The 21,910-nt window shown below is 41.8% G+C and overlaps 1 protein-coding gene across 12 annotated transcripts in view; it reads left to right on the plus strand.

Moving 5' to 3' along the window:
* Window positions 1-21,910, plus strand: part of si:dkeyp-44a8.4 (collagen alpha-1(XXIII) chain) — a 123,489-nt gene that overhangs the window by 68,034 nt on the left and 33,545 nt on the right. For all 12 annotated transcript variants that reach the window (XM_034231124.1, XM_034231122.1, XM_034231126.1 and 9 more), the window contains exons 3-4: window positions 17,346-17,390; window positions 21,509-21,516. In XM_034231124.1, the coding sequence (XP_034087015.1) occupies window positions 17,346-17,390; window positions 21,509-21,516 (53 nt within the window). The remainder of the gene's footprint in view (window positions 1-17,345; window positions 17,391-21,508; window positions 21,517-21,910) is intronic.

Below are 21,910 nucleotides of genomic sequence, written 5' to 3' on the forward strand. Positions count from 1 at the left end.
AGAGCAACTTAAAATGATTCTTCAGAGCTTACATTTTTGGGAGAAATCCTTGAAGCATTAAGTAAATGACTTGATGACAAATGAACAGCCTGGATGATGAATAGAAAGACCTCTGGCACAAAATAACTAAATCATTTCCTTACTACAAATTTCCAGGCAACTTTCTTTCCCCTTTTTTGCAAGTATGGCAATCACAAATGTGGAAAATGATGGTGACTCGGATTCCTGCTATAGTCAATAAGTTTAGCCTCATAAAATATGTATAAACAGTGTGTGCCTGTGTGTGTGTGCCCGTGAATGTGTGTGTACAGCTGGGCTATATTCTTTAACTTTTATTATGTACCAACTCTTCCCAATGAACCAGAGCACCGTGGATGGCTGCTAATAACCCACCCTACTAAGCTCTACGTTACCTAATGTCTTTCTGCATTCAGTGCCATTACATACCCATTCATTATAATGCCAACAGTTAGTGCTGTTGTGACCAGGGTCCCGGAGGTGGGCTGTGACGCTGAAGGATGGCTGGCTGACTCTGCAGCGGTCTGGCTCATGCCCTTAGGTGGTGATCCTAGATGATTACCCAGGGTTCCTCAGAGGTGAAGCCCAGGACGGAGCTCCCTCAGCAGGGCACATGGTTAATGAGCAAGGGCGTGCTGCTGGAGCCCCCAGACTGGAACCATAGGAAATATACATGTAAGCTCGATACTATACTGGAAGACGACCACGACCACGACCACACACACACACACACACACACACACACACACACACACACACACACACACACACACACACACACACACACACACCTACACACACACACACACACACAGTCTCAATGTTAATTTTAACTGTGCTTCATTTCCTCCTCACAGTGGAGAACAGGAGAGCCTGCTGAGAGGCCTTGCAATACAAATGGCTGAACATTAAACACACATTTGATGACTTACAGTCACATTTTCTGAAACTGGCAAATGTGACTTTAATTGCATTCATATGCAGATCAAATAATGTATTCTATAATGGAAAACGTTCTTCTCTGCTACAAACTTGCTTTGACCGCCATCCCATAAGTGTTTTATCCCAGATCTAGTTTGAGCTTTGCGGCGAGTTTGAGGCTTAGCAGTACACAACTCGTGTAGGACCTAATTGGACGCACAGAGGATGGCAGGATATACGCTGGGGACTCTGGGAACTTTACTGGAAACCATTAAGGAAACAAGACATTTCCGACCACAGGGAACAAGAGAAACGAGTGAAAAATGAGGAGAAAGGGAGGGAAGAAAATGAGATGCTTCAGGCCTGAATTGTTACATGATTGGGGAGTGTGCATGTGTGTGAGGCCTCTTTGTCCAGGTCGCGTGCCAAATTACACGTTGGTATGGTAACACTTTTTTTTTCTCCAAATTGCAACAAACAGTAAGTTCAGGTTTAAAGTTCAACATATCCTTTACTTACAGGGAAAGTGGGTTGCATCAGGATTCATACAAACACACACAACCCGAAACCCTGATGGACAACATCAAACAGCACGACATCTGTGCAAATGATGAATCTGCATATAACATTTTAAAACTTGTTGGCTCTACTAAAATGTTAATACTCTGACATAAATATTGATAAGAAAGAACAATATTGTATCACTGTTAAATTAGCCCTTCCCTTAAGTATTTTTTCTTTTGATGCTTTTACGTTACATTACATAATTTAACTGACAATGTAACCAAAGCAACTGACATACTGTACATTACAACCAGGGCCGTCCCTCCCTACAGGCCGATCACGCAGACTGCGTGGGGCCTCACCTTACGGAGGGGGCCTCAACTGAGCCGAAAAAAATGTGGCGCCCCCATCGCGAAACAGAGGGCCTCCTCATATACTGTAACTTTGCGTGGGGCCTCATGTTGGTCAGGGACGGCCCTAACTACAACACCGTAGAAATGCCCACAGAATGAATTTGGGGTTAAGTATCTTGCCCAAGGTAACACTGATGCTTAAAGTAGATACCTCTGTGCATTTACTAAAGTGACATTTTGAATTGAGGACTGCATTGATTATTTTGAGGCTATGGTTATTTGACTTTAGTAAAGAATCTTCTTTCATCTCTACAAACTCCACTAACATGCGGTTTGCAGCAGGGACACACACTAACTTACTATAGATAAATACCCACATGTGCTGTTAGACAACCACCTCTGACCAGTCAGGTCCCTTATCCATATTTGCTTCAATCAATCTTCTGTTGTCATCAGGTTTACATGTTGAGCTTCATCTTGTTTGCCCCCTGTGGCAGCGCCTTCAAAAAGCTCTGTTTGCTCTGTGCAGGGGGGCACACTGTAGCTGCAGAGCAAGAATAATACACAGCCTTCAGAGGAAACCAAGAGAACAGTCTGAATATTAAACCCACAGTATTCATGTCACTTTCAACTCCTGTTGGAGAAACTGATGGAAACTCTTCATTATGGTTGAAGTGTTGTGTGAAGCGTTGGGTCGGCGATGATTAGCAGCAACGCAGTTAAGGGGCGGTGGAATCTGTAATGGCACCTGGAAGCAATTGTGTTTCCCTCCCTGAAATATTTATGTATTGGTGAATTATTCTAAGCATGTTCCCAGTGTTTATTTATATGAAGATGTCTGGCTGTATGTTGTCCACTCTGGATGTGGGGTATAAAAATGGGCATGTGCAGATCTATTGACAATGCAGAAGCAGACTTGGATCAACTGTTTCCCTGATTAAAGTAAGGTCAGCCCACCAACCCTCAGGCTTCCCTTTTTATATGCACCACCCCATATCCAAACACTGTTAAAGACTCATGAAAGCTCTGCATAATATTTTGATATCTGTCATCTTATGCTGGTGTAAAGGAGCCAAAGGGAGATCTTTTGTGGTATCAATTCCCATCATAGCACACAAGCTCCAATTTGTTTGTGTGATGTCTAATGGCACCAACGCAAACAGACGCACTCTGCTGGGGGCCCAAAAGCCTGATCAATGTGTTTGCTCTTGGTGGGCAGGACACCATGAGAGGAGAGTGCTTGTTTGTCTTCACTGTGGGCTGTTTTCAGAAATAGTTTTGCCTTTTGTGAGTCTGCATCTGATAAGGGACAATCACTGAGTCAACATTTTGTATTATCTTTTAATTGTATGACCAGATACCTGCAAAAATAATAACATTAGCCTCAGCGGTAGCTTATATTTAGTTCTCATTAACAAATGGCAAGGCTCAAATCATCAGTACAGCCTCACAGAGCTGCCAACATGTCTGGAGACTGTTAATCTTGTTTGAACATGGATGCCAAGACAAGGGTATAGTTTTCTATATGCTTACAAAACATTGAAGTGAGTCAGTTACTATGAGGATGCATGGTGGTTGAGGAAAATGTTTTTGATAAGATTTGAAAATATTTAGAGGTTGAGTGGGGCAAATATTTTTGCATTACTAACTTTGAGAAGGTGCACACAGTGTGAGCTTCCATGAAAATAAACCATGACTTCCAAACATTTGGCATGACATTGAAATGTCAAGGAAGCGTACTCTGTTCAGATACCCATAGCCCCCTATGGGATGTTTTCTCACCAAGTAGAGAGGAGGTTGTGTAGCGTAAGTTGAGAGGAGAGGACATTTCTGGACGGTGGGGTGGACGGTTGAAAAGTGACACCCTGGCAAGTGGTGTTTACGAGTAGAGTAGAGAATACCAGAGGACAACTGCAGGCCGTCTTGAACATGAGACAGAGAGAGTGAAAATAGGAGGTGGGGGTCACTGAGACAGAGATGTTTGCAAGTGAGAGGAAGGAGGAGGTTCAGATCCATGCGGGAAGACGTGACAGCGACATGAGGATCCCTCTCAGACTAACACTGGCTCTTAACCCAGAGGTCAGAAAAGAGAGGTGTGGAGAGACAGTGTCAAAATATAGTCTGATGACACAACCACGAAGGATCCTGGGAGAAACTTGGCAGCCATCTTCACCGTCAAAGTTGATATTTTATTGGGTGAATGTGTGCTGAACAGGAGTGCCTGCTAAGAAAATGTGAATTGGTATGTGTGAGGGTCAGAGGTGAGCTGTGTTGGAGTACACAGGCAGATTTATGGGCTCCACCAACCTGAAGGCTGGAGGTCGCATTCTGACTTTGTTACACGCTTCAGACAACACACACAGAAAGCTATGGGACACACTGAATACTAGCATGCTAATGCCAGGTCATGTGTGTGGAGGTTCAAGTGATAGATAAAGCAGACTGACTCAATGTGTGTGAGTGTGTAAGCCTACCACCTGGCCTCAGGGGGAAACCATAAAACTGTGATTAAGATGGAGGACAGGGCACATTGATCAGTAAAGAAACAAGCTCGGCACTGGGATGAAAGTAGAAAGTCGGATCGTGTTGCTCTAGATCATTAATATCTATCAGGAGCAATGAGAAGCTTAAAATAGCAAGACATGGATGGATGGGAGGCAGAGAAAGAAAAATAGAGTTTCTCAGGGTCGTACTGTTGCCTCACTTTCTCCATTCATTACCTCCCTCCCTTCTGCTGTCTGCACAGAGTGCTTTTATCTCCTGTGGGGTGGTTTGGTTATGAAATCCTAAACTGCAGGAACAGTGTTTACATCAGTGTTTAACTATTTATTCTGAAGTAAACTGTAGCGCATGTTTCTGCTACTTCACCATACTCTGATGTGTTTTTATTATGTGTATCTAGACTTAACATCATTTTGTTTTACAAGATGTTTATACATTTTATTCCAGAGATACAAATTATAAAATGATATTGCTCTTCGTGTGCAAAACAGCCGATGATTAGCATAGCTTGGACTGGTAAGTGAGAAACACTAGCATTGCTCTGCATTAAAGCATCTTTCCCGCTAGATTTTGGCTGTTTTTCAATATCCTTTAGCAAATTATTATTCATTGATAATGACTAAACATTGTGAGCAGGCTATAGCTATTTTTGATTGAAATTATTTGGCAACACAAGCTGCCAACTCTCAGAAATAAAGTATTATTAGTCAACCATGTTTCTGGAAATGATTGCCCGTCAATCACACTTTTACCATGTACATCTACACTCCTGTCATAAACAGGTGCTATAGTTTTGATCTGCTCCTCCTCCGTTGTAGTCTCAGACAGCCAGCACAGATAATTAGGTCCTGTTAGCGTGCCCTGCCAAAAGCTGAGGCTTGGTCTTGCATTCATTAAAACAATCAGAGAACATTTGGCATTTGAAACATTTGGTCTCTTGTTACACCTTTATTTCCTAGAACAATGAATCTGTTAATGTTTTTAAATGACTTTAACAGAAGGTTGAAGAAGGCAGACGTGTGCTGTAGGAGGTTTTGACCAAAGTGAATCATATTGGCTTAGCTACAGTCAGGTGCATGCAGACAAGGCCTTCATTGTTGGAAAACCCCAGATAGTAAGTTTTACCATAAACCCTCTCTGACTGATTTATGAGACAGCCCCCATCCCGTGGATACAAATATGAAACATTTTGAAAGCCCTACCACTTGGAGCAGATGGCAAGGGTCCTAAATCCCTTTTGAGGGGACGGCAAAATATATTTATTGTACCGATGTATCATTTTACCCACAACACCCGTTGATCTCGGACTCCGGCTCAGTCCAGAAACCTGTCTGTTTCCTTCCACTTTGCCTGGCAGACAAGCGCTGAAACCTGAATCTGCCACAAATATGTTAATACGGCACATTGAGGGTGATATTGAGGCTTGGGACGGGTCAGTGCCTCATTCTTTGGTTTTGGTTCAGTGAGAAAGGTTCTTAATGTTTCTTTCGATATCTATTTTATTACTGACCAGACAAGTTTTGATTCATAAAACCTTCTTTCCATCCTTTTTCGACTGTTGTTGGCTTATTTGTTGGCAAGCTAAAAAGTAATGGAGTTAGGCTTTTAGGCCAACAGCAGCAGCTGAGGTAGCTCGGCAAGGAGAGCTTGAGACTGGTAAGTGTTCGTAAAGGGTGGAAAGAATAAATCCTATTGGTAAACATGAGTATGGAGCAAATGAAGGTGACATTACTGACTTTGGATGAGGCGTGAGATGAGGCGTGAGATGAGCGTGTGTTGAGTGAAATGAGCTAAATGATGGCTCATGCTCTCTCTCTGCAGCTGTGGTCCACTATCTTGTGACTATATGTGCTCCCTCGTGACCCTTATGCAAGGTCTCTGCATTATGAACACTGATGCAGAGATGTGATTGGTCAACAGCAATGAACGGCACATACCTCTGTCATGCACTCCCAGCTGTGTTTTACTTTCATTACAGCGCATGCAGGCTATCAGACATATCAGCTGTGTCAGCCATATTTTCCAACCACAGCTGTCAATAACACAAAATAACATAGTATGAAACACACACACATAGATACTACTGTAAATACTCTGTAGACACATATCTCTCGGGTAGGGCCATCTCCCCAAAGGAATGCATAACTCCAAATCACTTGACAGACATTTATTTTAAATGATGTTGTATATTATGGGTACACGAATGGTTGAATGTGAATTCACAACAGGCTGTAACATCAGACTGATCCCCGTCTATCACCGACTGTGACGAAAGCTCAACAGCCATCCCAGCCATGTTCTGACCTGAGCAGCTGATTAGACCAAATATGGACGCCACCAATCGGATAAAGTGACGCATGACCCCCTCCCATAAAGTTCACACTGGGGCAATTCTGCACCTGCCACAGGAGGGGCCTCACAACACACACAGACACACTGCGCTGTTCTAGCCCTCGAATCACGCAGAATTGAAAGGGGACATGGGTCAGGTTACGTTGGTAACATCACAGCACAGAGAGCGAGCAACATTTAGAAACCCTTCAGTGATGGCATCATGTCCAGAGGCACTATGAAATTGTATCCTGCTTACGCACACCTTTAGATCAGAGCCTTTGAAATAAACAGATGATCTTCTTTAAAAGAAGCAGTTGATAATCCTCGTTTTGAAATCTCAGACAGTTTATGATCACAGAGGCAGCAGCACTGACGTAAGTCCACCGTGCCGAAGCCTGCTGACAGTGATATCGCCAGTTTGAATTTTAGCCAGAACTCATTTTAGTTGATTGCTGTTCATTATTTGAGTTTTCACCACTTTTTAGCCAATGTTTAACTAAAATTCTGTTTAGAGAAGTTGCGCTTATTTTGGAAGAAAATGGTTGTTGGTTCAGTATCAAAATGTACGTATATATTTATATACATGCATAAATAAAGAAATTACAAAACCCTTTTACAAAACTAAATTGATAAGCCCAACCAACTTTCTTTTCTTACATTATGATAACTATATTTATGAAGAGATACTTCTGTGGGTCGTAATATTGTATGTAACCGCAGGTCTGGTCCTGCACGGCAGTTGTTGCTGTGTTTGAGCATACAGTATGCCCTCTTTTAGGTTCTCTATTGGATTCTGAATTGTATTTTTGTATTCTAAATCGTCAAAATATATTGTAATACATTTTGGCCACTAACGAAGGTCTGGCAACATTGCAGCTGTGTGCATTTAGTTGATGTGAATATGTGTACGGTTTGCAGCAAGCCACATCTGTTTTACAGTATTTACTCATACTTTTTTTAGTTGTACTACAAAAGGATTGGCATGGGAATTGTTTCAGGCAGCTATGTGAATATTTTGTTTCCAGATTGCTCGTAATCCTTTAGTGCAGAGAATTAGCTTCCCTCCAAATCCTCTCTTTGAGTAATCCAAAAGGTATTTACAAAACAGAAAAAAAGCATCATGACTGATAAACACTGGCCCTCGACATGTTGCTGATTCTGTGCTGCTTTTTTAGCTTGTGTGTTACTGCGATACGTATTCAATCACATCCTTATGTAATTGTTGATCCCTGTGTATCGCATTGCGTTGGAGGTTATTTGCTTAAGCCAGAACGGGTTGGCAGAGCAGAGAGCTAATGCACTGATATATAATTACAACCAGACGAGATACAGAATAGAGTATTGACCCAAAGTGGGGGGATTAAGCCAGGTATACCAGTTCTAGTGGAATACTGTGATTACAATAGAGAAAAATAAAGCAGTGGTCTTAGATCAAGGCTAGGAAGAGGAATAGACAAATACGGCAGAAAGGTGACATAGATGAATGTGAAGGTTATAAAAGAGTGTGATTAAGACCAGGAGTTTTGTGTAATACTCAAATCCACCATGATCTTCCCTTCATGCAATCTTCAAAGACAAAGTTGAGAAAGACAGATAAAGTAAGGATTACATGGAAACAGAAAAGTTGTGTGTGCTGTGGCAGGCTCTATGCTTGAGTAGAAACTAGGAGAAAGGTATTTGATCACACATATCTGCTTACTTTTTCAAGTGAACCGTTATAAGAAAATCCTGAATTTATTTCAAATATACATGGTATGAATGCAGAGGTCCATTGTGGGTAAAAATAACACCCTCTACTAAGCAGACCCTTTCCCAATTCCTTAGGTAGCGAGCCATAGCGATTGGCGTATCAGTGTAGTGTGTTTTACGAGTACTTGCCTGCATCGTGCCACGCCAAGTCACGACTGTGTAATCAGCCTCTGGACTAAGTGCACCATGTTACCCATAAAGCATTGGGAGCGTGGCCGGCAGCTTTGAGATTGCATGCTCTCACCTTGGCTTCCACAGAGGCTGTAATTAGCCTGTCTATTTCAGGTGTGGGAGAAGAGGAGAAAGAAACCAGAGCAAGGAGCTAGCTTAGAGTAAGGGCTAAGGGCACGAGGGGTGAGATACCTGTGAAAAAGGAGAACATTAATGGTAGGGATGGTGGAAAATTGCACGGGGAAGCAGGCCTGGAATTGGCTCTTCAGAAAGCAGAGGATCTGTCAGGGTTAAAGAAAAAGGCTTGCTGGAATACTGTAAAGCTCTCTTTTGAACACTCACACCATGTTTCCTCATCCGTAGCCCACACACTGTCTTCTGTTATAGCTACACACACACACACACACACACACACACACACACACACACACACACACACACACACACACACTCACACTCAAATGCTGCAGTTTTCGTTTAAAGTCATGGTGATTAGTGCACTTTTCTCTTTATTCCTTTACACTTGAAGACCCACCCTCGCTCTCTCCATCCCCGGCTCTAACATGTTCCAGAAAGTCAAACCAGAACCACATTTTATGAATGGAAAAGGGACTCAAACATAATAGAGAACTGTATCCTCCATTCGACAGACTGGCACTGGAAACCGACACTTCAAAATATCCTTGTCAAATTACCACTGCTCGCACCGACGCTCATCACATTTAAGAGTCTTGATACCTTACTCTAGTGTCAATTAGATATCCTTCATAATCCCTGGAAGGAAGTCTGTATTCAAAGGAGGCCGGGCACTCTGGATGTTCAAGCCCATGCTCCTTCAGGTGACCCATGTATTTTCTTAATCCCTGCTCCACCTGTGTACCAGTATGTGTTAACCCTCTTGTTTATTCTCCCTGAGGATTGGATTTTACACCTCTAGACTTCCTGTAAGTCCTTGCAGCACCCGTGGCCGCAATCTGATATGATCTAAAAACATAACCCTCATTCTCACCTCGAAATCACACCAATGTCTGCTGTCCCCTGCCTAAAGGCACATCTCCCATTGGTCATGGGTCTCACTGGTTCCCACATCTGAGGGTGGCGATTGGTCACAGGGGGTTCTTCAATAACCAGTACTGCTCAAATTAGGCATGGTTAAACCGTTTCTAAGAAAGCAACATGAAAAATGTGCAGGATTTCAATTTCTAAGTTGAATCCATTGAGGATAGGTTTGGGTGTGTAGAGGTGTTTGGGATTGCTCATTTGCGTGCAAGTCTGTTTGTACGCTTAAAATCCTCTTGAGTGCTCAAATTCCAGCGTCTGTGGTTACAGTCCCTACTTATGGAAGTACCACCCAGGAGCCTGTTTGACTGGTGCCGAAAACCAAGCCTTTCTCATGCACGCCAACATGCCCAGCGTCAACAAACACACAGGTACATGTGCAACTCACTCAGCCGAGGAGGGTTTGTTTATCTAGGGTCAACCAATAAGGCATAGTCACGCAAGGACCCTGTTTCCAAAGAAAGGAAAACAGGCTGACAGACACACTTGTATTAACATGAGTTCATAACAATCTCTAAATTACCTGGACTCTCAACATGTTTCTGTTTTTATTTCCCACACAACGACCTTCTCTGCTATCGTATGAACACAATTACAATAGTATGATATACAACAACATCAGGGAAGTGATGATATTCTCTTTTCACACAGGCAGTGCCATATATTTAATGCACAGGTGCTTCTCACAAATGAAAAGTGCTATTCATACGGAATCTAAATAGTGATAAGATACTGAAAAAAGTTTCAGAATAGTGTCAAACTATAGCGGTTATTCTAGTTTATATTTTGTTACCCCAATGTTTCTGTATGTGGAATATGGAATCAATTACAACTAGTCTTACTTGATCAGTAGCTTATGGTGGTAAATGTTAGCTTACTGCTGACTTTTTGCTAAGATTATAATTATTTTTATAATTTCCCAATATGGCCAGGATAAATGGCTATAAAAGGAATCAATCACAAGTTGAGATTCTTCTTGAACTGCCACCGCCGCTCGGCAAGGAAACCACCTTTTTTAATCAAAGCCTTACTTTGAGTCTGTAATGCACCTGAAGAGAAAGCTATTGTTGTCTGGCGGCTGAACCTCGGCTGCTCTGGTCCACTCTGTTTTGATCTGCTCTTATTTGCTGTGCTCGGCTGGTGCTCACTGTGTTTTGCTTGAGCATTTAGTGTTTTGACTTTCTGTGTGGGGCAGGCCCGTCTCTGCCTTCACCTCTCATTAGCTGTGACACACGGTGACTACCCAGGAAGCCTTTCACCGCCGCCTGCCACTCAACGCAAACCACCTGCCAGACATCACAACGCTCGGGTCTCCATCTGCCCAACCTATGCATGCTCTCAAGCAAATGAGAATACATATTCAATTCATCCAGCAAATCGAAGCTCTGTCGCACCAAAAGCACAAATTAATTGTTGTGAATTAGGACCTAATGAATAATTTAACCGATATAAACACCTAAACAACCCTGCAGCTGTGATAGCATGCATGCAGATTTTCTTTTTCACACATATGCAAGTTTACAGCAGTGTCACTCAGCCCTGACAGAGCGTTTCCAGAAAGCTGTACGTTGATCACACTCGCATGGGCATGAAATAGGCGTCCATGATCTCACACCAATACACTCTAGCATCTCACAGGCGCCTTCTTACTCCGCTCAGAGTAATCCACTCTGCAGTCACGCAACACTTGGTGCTGAAAGTAAAACAGGAAGGTCGTCTTGGTACCGATGTGTTCTCGGCTTCTCATTTCACAATCACGGATGACCTTTGCATGAATACCAGAATGATGTTTACTGTACAGCATCTCTCTCTCACTAACCACATTTTGTCGGTCAGGGCGATGAAGTATAGTCCACACACAGGCAGAGAGTTTATAACTTACATAACTCTTATATATTCTACAATAATAACAATTCAGGGTACTGAAGTGTTTGCGGTTGGAGGTTCCGACACATAGAAACATTAGGGTAACAAAATATAAGCTAGAATAACCGCTTTGCGTTACGTTTAACATTATTCAGAAACTTTTTTCAGTGTCTTATCACTATTTGGTAAATGAACCATTTGCTGGACTTGTAACAGTCAGCGCAAATGGCAGATTTCTTTGTCATTTTCTAGGGAACTTTTAACATATAAAACTTAGAGCTAGCTATAGCTAGATGTCTAAAAAAAACATAGCCTACAAAACATTGTTTTAAACATTGACACTTTTTTACTTGGTAAACTGTTGAACTGTTGACGTTTCAGAAAAGGCCAATCATACATTACTTTTGTCCAGCAGTAAAACATTGTTCACGCTGTCATAGACTGTATATTTAAATGCTAAATATGTTTTCTTGTGCTGTTATCTGTGGTTGATGTTGACTGTTTCTCCAGAATCCAAAAGTAGTCTATTGGGATTTATTTCATTTAAGTTTTTTATCAGCTTATTTAAAAGAGTTTTAACAGTGAGTTGGGACCCTCTGTGGTTACATTGTCCCCAAACAAGTAACATTCAAATAAGCAAGCCTAGTTTGTAGGAAAGGGAAGGGTTATCACCTTATTACAGTACCATCCTACATATCCTCATTTTATTTCGCCTTTTGTCTGCACTGAATCTTTGCTGTGATATTGTACATTTCCCCGCTTTAGGACGAATACAATATTTTAGTTATCTGTATGAACGATACAAAAAAGAAAACTGATTTAAACTTATACAAATATTCAATCTTTGTTGATGCAACATTGGACCCCAAAAGTGGAAGGTGAAAGAAAAGCAGATTATTTTAGAAGCATTTGTAAAATGTAAAACCATTATGTATAGTTGAGTCTGGTGCAAGAGGTAAGAAAACACTGAAGTTGGGTATTATGAGAGAATTGAAACACCTTGCAGACATGTGGTGTAGATCTTTATTAAATCTTCATTGCCAACACTTAAAGATGTGATGGGATGAAGTTGGATTACAGGTAATGTTCTTGATTCTGGTTATCTGATTTCCCCCACTGTGAGAACGCATGGGTATGAACCCTGTCTGAGCCACTGAACCCGGGCTGACCCGGGCAGCTGGAGAATGAATCACAGACATGTGAATCACATCCGTTGTCTTTTTCTCTTTCTGTTGCTGTTTACATTCACAGCATGTGTCTCCCTTTCTATTGGAGTGAAAGTTGGAAAAACACAGGGAAGTGTTGACAGATCAGGAGACGGTTTGGAGGATGTAGTAATGTTTCAGACAAGAAGCCTGAACAGCTGCGACCATTTGGGAACCCAAAGACAGGAATACTCCATCGTACCTCAGACCAGTCAACAGTTTCAACGGTAGCAGTCGACTAGCGGTCTCATTATTAACACATTTGTTTGTAGCCTTTATTTAACCAGGTAAAATCCCATTGAGATCAAACAATCTCTTTTTCAAGGGAGACCTAGAGATTCAGTCTTCGACAAAAAAGTTAAACAACAACTTTTAAACAGATGTTAGTTCATTATCAATTACTAATGTCAACATTTTAGATTATGTCTGAAAGCAACTCTGAAATTATATAATAAAATGCATTCATTTGTCAAAATGTGGCATGATCTTTTCCCTTCAGTGGACGCTATGAAATGTCAATAAGAAGCATATTTGCTCTTTTATCTTTACATGTGTAGATGTACATACAGATACCTCCTTTCAAGATTTTGTGATTCTAATTGAAGGAGAAATGGGAGAATAGATGCCGGCCTTCACTTCTTACACTCTTCCACATCCCCGATAACAGAGAGGAGAGGAGTAGAGTGGAGAGGATGTGTGGTAGATGGATGAAAGGATGGATGGATGTCAGTGCTGTAGTTGTCCATAAAGCGCTTCATGTTCTGCTATTTTTATTTGGCGCTTTATTGCTCCCAGTTGTTGGGTTGAACAAAATGGGGCCTACAAGAAGAGAGAGGAGGTGGAGGTCGCTCCACCAATCCTTTGCTTTATTCCCTGGCAGCACTTTGTTTGCGAGAAATGTCACAGTAGCTAAATCAAACGGAGCCAAGTCTACCAGAAACAGACAGGGCATCTGGAGGATTAAAGGATGTTTATACGTGTCTTTCTTTGTGTGAGCCAAAGGGGATCTAGATGCTGGGGGTATATTGATATGCAGTTGGTAAAACATTCACCAAATAAATGGTTGCTCCTAATGATCTGAGAGAAGACGAAACAGTGAAAGATGTAGGTCACATACGTGTGATTTTTAGCACACAGATGCAACCAGTGAAAGTGTTGATGGATAAATTGCTTTGAGGTTGGTTGCACTTGTCAGAATGTAGGTTGAACATGCCTCAGTATATGCATATGAGTCGGTGTGGGAATATATGTGTGTGTATCTTTCTTTACTATGATGACTGAGCTTATACACAGGACTGTGATGTTGTGTCATTCTCCTGTATCTGCCTAAAAGTGTCCCATGTTGAGACTAACAGAAGAATCCAGGCAGAGATCCAGATGTTTGTTTCTCTCAGTGTAAGGTATTTGACATTCTCACACACACATAAACACACTTACAGTCCTAAGGGGACTGCTAGCTGACCGCATGTTTTTCCATGTACAGAGATGTTTAGAAGTTTAGAGTTATCTTCCTCAATATTTAGAACTATGTATGTGTCCTCCCAAATAAAACAAGAAGAATTGCATTTGGAGTAATCTCTACAGCTGCAGCAACTTTGATAAAGAAGGGGGCAGCTCAAAAACAGGCAACACTGCTATAAAAAGGGGAAAGGAGGCAATGTTGAGGCGCAGCATCGGCAGATAGAGCAGGTTGGGGCTGGACTGCAGCAAACACGGCTAAGGCTGCTCCAAATATAAAGGCACATTAGTGAGAGAAAGCAAACCAAAACCTGAATGACTGACAAACAAAACTCCTCACAATTTGTTTAATGTGTCCCCCAATGTTGGAATTAAACTTGCGCCACTCTATCATTTGGTATCCAAGAGGCTTTTCACTTGCTTATTTTCATGCTGCTGAGTGAGCGTGCATGCATCCAGCGTTGCTTCTGTGTCTCTTAGAGAGATTTATGCTCAGGATGTAGTTGTCTTTCCTAGCTGTTGGAATTTTTTGAGGCCCATCTTTCTTTAGCGATTTTCAACACCTGTAAGAGTGAAGGACGACCTCGTTGCTCAGCACTTGTCCTCCCATCTTCGCACAGCGTCTTCTTTCTTTCTTTCTTTTTTACATCTGTTTTACTGTCCTCATCCTCTCAGCCTGCTCCTTTGACATCCTCCTATGTGCTTTACATTGTGTCAACCCACCAATCACCGAGAAACCTTTAGCTTTGTTATGTCTTTGTAACCTGCTTTCGATGTTGATAACTTTTGACCTCTAGTCAAACAAAAGGGAGAGGAAGTCATATGATACAGCCCATTACTGTGTCAAGTTAAACTATCTCTTACTCTTGAAGGTACACACTTCTATTTTATTGTGCGTGTGTGACCTTTTCTGCCCCTGGTATGCCACCGCGTCACAGGAAGTCAAGACTGACACCTAAGTCACATCAAGTGTCTGCGTGTTTATGTGTTTGTTTGTATCGCAGCGGGACGGGTATGCGTTCACTGCCCTCTCCTGAAATAGGAATCGGAACCACTTCTCTCCACTTTTTACATATGCTCTGCTTTAGCGCTGCTGTTTTTTACATTATTTCCTCAGTCAATCCAGTCATACATCAGCTTGTCATCACCAACCTCCATTCCCCCTGAACCCAGCCACTCAGGACTAATCACAACCCTACGTTTCAGTCACTCTGACGCCCGCTCCTCCAGCGCTTGGCGACCGAACTGTCAACATGCCGATGTCAGCCTTTTATCAAATAAAGGTAGAGCAGGCATGGCCCCCTGTGACCCATTTCTTATAATGCATATCCCTGCTTGAGAGGAGGCACTTTAAATGGCCAATGACCATGTTGTAAGGATGTTTTAAGGGATTGTGAAGTCATCCACCCCTCATTCGGACTTGTTTTGTTGCACCGCTATTATTCCTCCTGCCTGGACCCTTTTATCATTTTTAGCTGGACTATATCTCTTTGTCCGTCCGCCCTATTTGATTTCTCTACCCCAACTGTCTCTCCCCATCTCACCACTCCCTTACACATTCTTCTCTCCCCCATTCCAGCTTGTCCTCCCCATCTCCCTCCCCTCCAGCCAGGGGAAATGCTCTCTGCAAAAACAGCTCCACGCTGCTGTGTATGGCTGCGGGGGCTGAATCAGAGGAAGTACAGCCCACTATGGAATATGGAGACTATTACTGTAATATAAATGCTGCGGCTGGCAGAGTGTGTGTGCTCGCTGGCGTCTGTGTCTGAGGTTTGAAGGTGTAGAGGTGTTAAATGATTAAAACTGTTGAAACATAAATGTTAAATGAGTCAGTATGTGCACATGCTGTACTCATTCTCCATTGTTACATTTTAAAATGGTTTCTTCTTGTTGCCAACAAAGTCTGGTAGTTGTAAAAAAAATAGTATACTCTAAAATGGTCCAGATCAAGTTAAGCAGAGGCAGCACTTAACACTATTTCATGCTATTTTATAAATCCTTCAATTCCAAAGTAATAAATAGCGTATTGCCATTGCTTAAAGGAGGGAAAGAAGGATGAAAGAGGGGGAGGTAGAAGGAGGTGGAGGAGCATGATTGAGGTCTCTTTGAAAAGGTTGGCACAGTCAGGAAATGATTAGGCCACTACAACAACCCCAATAATGACAATAGGGAAAACATGTCTGCAGCCACTACCACTTAGCATCAGGAACAGTATGGTTCCTATTTCAATACAAGAGCAGGATTGTATGTGGGAGGATAGGAACATATAATGTAAAGAGAAGTAATGTACTTGCAGGAAGGTTTCACGCTAAGTAGAAAGCTAATGGCGGCAGATTTACCTAAATACTTACTATTTTTTTTTATTTCACACAAAGGCAAGGACTGTAGTAAGAGCTACAACAGCTAGCGAGCTATCGTTAGCTTCATGTTGTGGCTTACCGGTTATGAATGAATGGGCGTCCGTGTGAAATAGTCCTGAATATGTGGGTAATAAATTATATCATGCTAAAACACTGAGGTTAAAGCTTCAAGTACCACTACCAGGTGTGAGTTTTTTTGTTCATACATGAATCTTTTCCGATGTAGAAAAACGTACCTGGACCAGCAACAGGTGGTGGATAGTCATAAGATTATAAGGGATGCAAAAAACTCGAAGCTTGGCCTTCCTTAGGGACGAAGTTGAGCCTGAGCAGAAATCTGTGTTTTTTTTTTTGTATTGTCTATTACACCATATATTGATACAATACTTCTCTTAAAATCCCACGTGAACTGTCATGGGGTTCAGCGGCAGTGTGTGGTTTATGGTCTTTAGGCAGCATGAGGTCTGAGACCTAGGTCACCACTCCTGCTGGACACAATATCCCCTACAGCCTTCTCCTGCCATTTATGACGACTATACCAGATTTCTTCATAAACAGAAGAATACACTTTTCCGGAAAGCTGGTGGTACCAGTCCAGTTTGTTTAGTTTAACATTTGAGTGTGACGCGATCTTGGTTGTGATTTAGTTTTTGTTTCTAGCCTCTGAATTTGTGCTTGCGTCACCAGAGCTCTGATATATGAGTGTTGTGCCAGCCCACACAAACCTAACGCCAGGCAACACATGACCACCAGCAGTGAAACAGCAAGTGATGCGCCGTTGTTCTCTACTCATCCCTGCAATGCTGATTTGCGGGATTTACAGCTCTGTCTGTGTGTTTTCACAGGGCCTCCAGGAAAGCGTGGACGGATGGGAAGAAGAGGGGAAGCCGGTAAGTGACGGCCTCCACCTGCTCTGTTCTGTTTCCTCTTCTTTTTCCTGAAAGACTATCCTCCTCTCTCTAACACTCTCTCTCTTCTCTGGGGTGATTGGATGAGTTGGAGGGCTTGTAAAAGCAGTGACCCGAGAGTCAGGACGTTGGGATGATGGGCTGCAGTAAGCCCTTCACCCTGTCCCTCCCTATTTGTGCCGACATAATGCTAACATCAGCCATGTGGTTGCACTAACTTTACCCAGATGTCAGTCGCTCTCGTTGAGCGGTAGCAGCTGCTGTAGTACGAGCCTAATGAGATTCTCCGTTGCCGACATCACTACCCGCCATTATTGTGCTGCTCTTTCTTTCCACCCAGACCGCAAAACACTCATCGAGGAACCAAAACATTGCAGAGTCAGAGACATATTTTTACACAAAAAGGTCGTCAGGACAGATAGAGCGGATGTTACTCAAGTTTGAGTCACTCTCGTTTTAATTGTTTTTTATTGAGTGTTGACTCAAATTGTGGAGCGACTTTGTTAGAAGATTTTATAAAAACCTGCAGGACTGAAGTTGTTCTGCAGGATATGTGTCAGGTGGAAAAACTTCCAGTCTGGCTGTGATTCATCGTTGTGGATTAGGCTACATCAGTGGTTCTCAAACTTTTTCTGTCAGGCCCCCCCTTTGGAGAAAAAAAAAAGTCGGGCCCCCCCAACACAAATAGTCAGGCTCAGTGGCGGGGGTGCTGTGGGGTAGCTTGACGTTTCATAGAGGGTGCTCAAACATTTAGGGTTTCCCATTAATGTACCGGTCGAGACAGTGGAGTTTTCTACTGCAACATTCCCCACGCATATACAGTGTGACTGTTACAATGAAGGCTCGATAATTAGCTCACGGCATATAGGTGTAAGCAGGGGTAAAGTGCTATTTTTATAGGTGGTGTGTGGACCTCACATAGGGGGGTCCGGGGGCAAGCTCCCCCGGGAAGATTTATTTTTAAATATTGAAGTTAAATGCATCAATCTGGTGCACTTTGAGAGCAAAATTAAGAGATCTAAGGATACATCTCTCAACACCCATTTGAAACAGTACTGTAAACAGATTTACTTTTTCTTTATGGATATTTTACAATTCACCCTTTTAAACTTTATTCTTGTTTTACTGTCATATAGTATTTCATACCTGTTTTTCATTTATTCTCTTATTTTTTTATAACTATAATGATCATATAAACGTGTGCCTCGGAAATAATTGTTTACATTAATAGTGACCAAAACATTTGAGACCCACTGAGATAACACTGAGAGAGTCCTTTAGTTCACTGAGTCCCTCAGTCTGACAGGAGAGGACTCTCCTCCACTTTGTTGTTGAAAAAACTCCTTATATCCGTTAGCGTAGCTCGCTAGCACCAGAAGCTAACAACAACGATCTCCGGTACCGGTGCTCTCTCTCGCTCGCGCACACACACACAAAATGGCTCGTTCCACACACACACACACACACACACACACACACAGAGCCGAGCTTTAATGAAATACAGAGACCCAGACGTAATAGTACTGTTTCATATTATTTTCGAATCAATAATTTTTCAAATTATGATTTTCTTTTTTATCCTTTTTTCTTTTTCTAACCATTTTTCCTCCTGGTCTATCGAGCCCCCCCTGGCATGCCTATCACTTTGAGAACCACTGGGCTAGATTAAATCTGTTCCTGTGAATATGTTGACATAACATTTATTGCTCAACTGAGTGCACCAAGATCCTTCCTGAAGGTCTCGTGTCCTTTTTAAAGCAGTAGAGTATATTTAAAATGTATTATTGCAATTTTCTTTATACCATATATTTACCTTTTAGTTTTTTGACATAGAATATTCAATGATGGCTTGAGGCATATCTAAAGTTTATTATGCAGTGCCATGGTGTGAATTCAGTTTTCTATCTCTCGCTAGAAGCATTTAATATTTTTCATAAATGAAAAGCAACAGTTGGACAGTCTCCCTTCCCCAGCCTAAATGTGTCTCTGATTCAAACTAAAGTAAAAAATCTTCCCACAACAACAAGTGATAAATGGTCATTCCATTTTCAAAAAGTAATTCCCTTAAACAGCCCAGGCACTAAAGTTTGTAGCAAACTCTCAAGCTGAAGTTAAATGTTTTTTGGGGCGAACCCAGTGCAGCGTTGTGGCACTCTAATGTGCTTTTAATAGTTTTTGGACATCAATAGTTGGTGGTTCTGGTATTCGCTTGGGATTAATTGACAGTTAGAAAAGTCACCAGACCACATACCCTCTTAAGTATCACATGAACTCTGAATCAACATAGATTGCGGAAATCCCTCAGAGTTGTGCGATCCAATTAGGCAATCACATGAAAAATAAAATACATTTCATAAGGGTGGTGTGTATTTCCAGCCACTTTCCAACAGGAAATTGTTTTCCAAAGGGATTATCATTACGGGAAAGCACATCGTTAAGGTTTCTCCTGAAATGGGACTCATTGGCTGCTTGCTGTTCGTCGCAGGATGGTCTGTCTCGAACGATGAGGCTGTGTTTAGGTTGTCTCTCTTGTTGTTTACCTTTTCGTCCTCATCTTGCAGTCTGGGTAATATTGTGTAGAGGTAGGTGGCATGGAGAGATTGTTGCGCCATCCTCTTGCGAGTGACTCCAGCTTTTTACAAGATCAGAGAAGGTTTTCCCTGTTCTTTCAGAGAAAAAAACAAATACGAGTGGAGAGAAACAGAAACAAAACCGGACAACAGGAAAGAGGGCAGACAGAGTAGTTAAGCATCTTTCGCCTTCTCTCCTTCGACAACACTCAATGTTTTTTATTCTGTTTGCTCTTTTACTTCTTTTCTTTTGTTGTATGTTTACCTTTCTCTCTCTTTCTTTCTCATTAGTCTCCAGACTTGCACACACCTGTCTCAAGTTCAATGGTTAACGCTGGTCTAACTGTTGCTCTCTAAGCAGGCTGCATTTGTTTACCTACAGTAACTGTCTGGCCCAGAATGCCTTTTTCCCAGCGTCTAGACGCAGCTGAAGTTGGTTGACTTGCTCTTCATGCCTCATAAACCCTGACACCTCTGTCATGTTTTTTCCTTCTCACCCCAACCACCTTCTGTTTTTCATCCCTTTTTCTACTTCTCATATCCCCAAAATGCCCTTTGTCTTGAATCAAACTACAATCTTCAAGGCTCACAAAGATTCTGGTCACATTAGCAATACTTTTTTGAATGCTTTAATAGTGACAAAACTCCACAAATATTCCATTTTCTCAGAAGGAGGTCTGTTTTCAATCTTGTTGAGTTTATGTAGATGTTTAGTGTTGCATGGATGCTGATGAGCTTTGTTGTTCCAGGACAGCACTGGCGGCATCGTGCCCAATCGTGCCACTGTAATTGTGTTTAGCAATCATATAAATCAGCATCACGATTAGTTTTAAATTGTTATCAGATAAATATTAAGCAATCACCAATAAAGTGTATTTTAATAGAAAAATTATAAATTCAATTTGAAGGGTTTGAGTGGTTTATTGCCGTCCTTGGCATTGGACTTTTAAGAGATTATTTTTCCTTTATAAGAATAGTCCATCAACATCAGAGGGGCCTTTTGATCATTACTGTTGTTTTTGGTTAGTCTGAGTAAGAAAAGCAGAATGTACTTATTGCTGCTGAGGCTCAACATCAGAGAATTTCAATCAGATCTGAAAAACTGCCTGGATATAATATTAAAGGCATCTTTTTTTTATGCTTTAAAGGGACATACAGTTTGCCAGCACACCCCCAACTTTTTATGTCCTCCATTTCATGCATCCAAATCTTAGGAAACAAAGTATTCACATGACTTCATATCCTAATGCAAAACATGGCCCATTATCCAGAAGTCTGTTTATCATAACAGGTTCACCACAAAGTCCATTGGCAGCGGTTCTAATGAGCTTGTTCTGTACCATATTTAGCTGGTTAATTACAGTCATCATCTTACAAACTACATTGCATGCGTAGTTTTGTTGTTGTTGTTGCTCACCACTGTCCCGAGGAACTGATTGCTGTACAAACCAGTGGTACCCATAAGTCCCACATGTTGTGCTTCATTATTTTCTAATGTCTAATTTATTTTTCTCTCTTTTTCTGTTGCAGGCCTGCCTGTAAGTATAATTCCATCTCATCCAGGTAGTATTGAAAACCACTCATAAGTTACTGAACGTGAAGCCTTTTCTTACACACAGGTACATATCATATTCTTCACTATACAAACAATGGATTTCTCTCTCACCTGTAAAACAAGAACACACAGACACACACTCACTCACACATGTGCATCCACAGAGTGCGGCAGTAAATGGACCACCTAGAGAGCTGTGTGTGAGCTCGTATCTCTGAAAGTGTGTGTGTGGGTGATGGTCAGGGAGCAATGAGTTATTTTCCTCTGTGGGACAATAACTCCTGCTGACACTCATACAAAAACACAAGTACACAAATACTAACTGGACACGACTGCTGCCTCCTGGTTTGGATTTTTTAAATCTAAAATTAAATGTT

This window comes from Gymnodraco acuticeps, unplaced genomic scaffold (genome assembly GCF_902827175.1).
Source record: "Gymnodraco acuticeps unplaced genomic scaffold, fGymAcu1.1, whole genome shotgun sequence".
NCBI lineage: Eukaryota > Metazoa > Chordata > Actinopteri > Perciformes > Bathydraconidae > Gymnodraco > Gymnodraco acuticeps.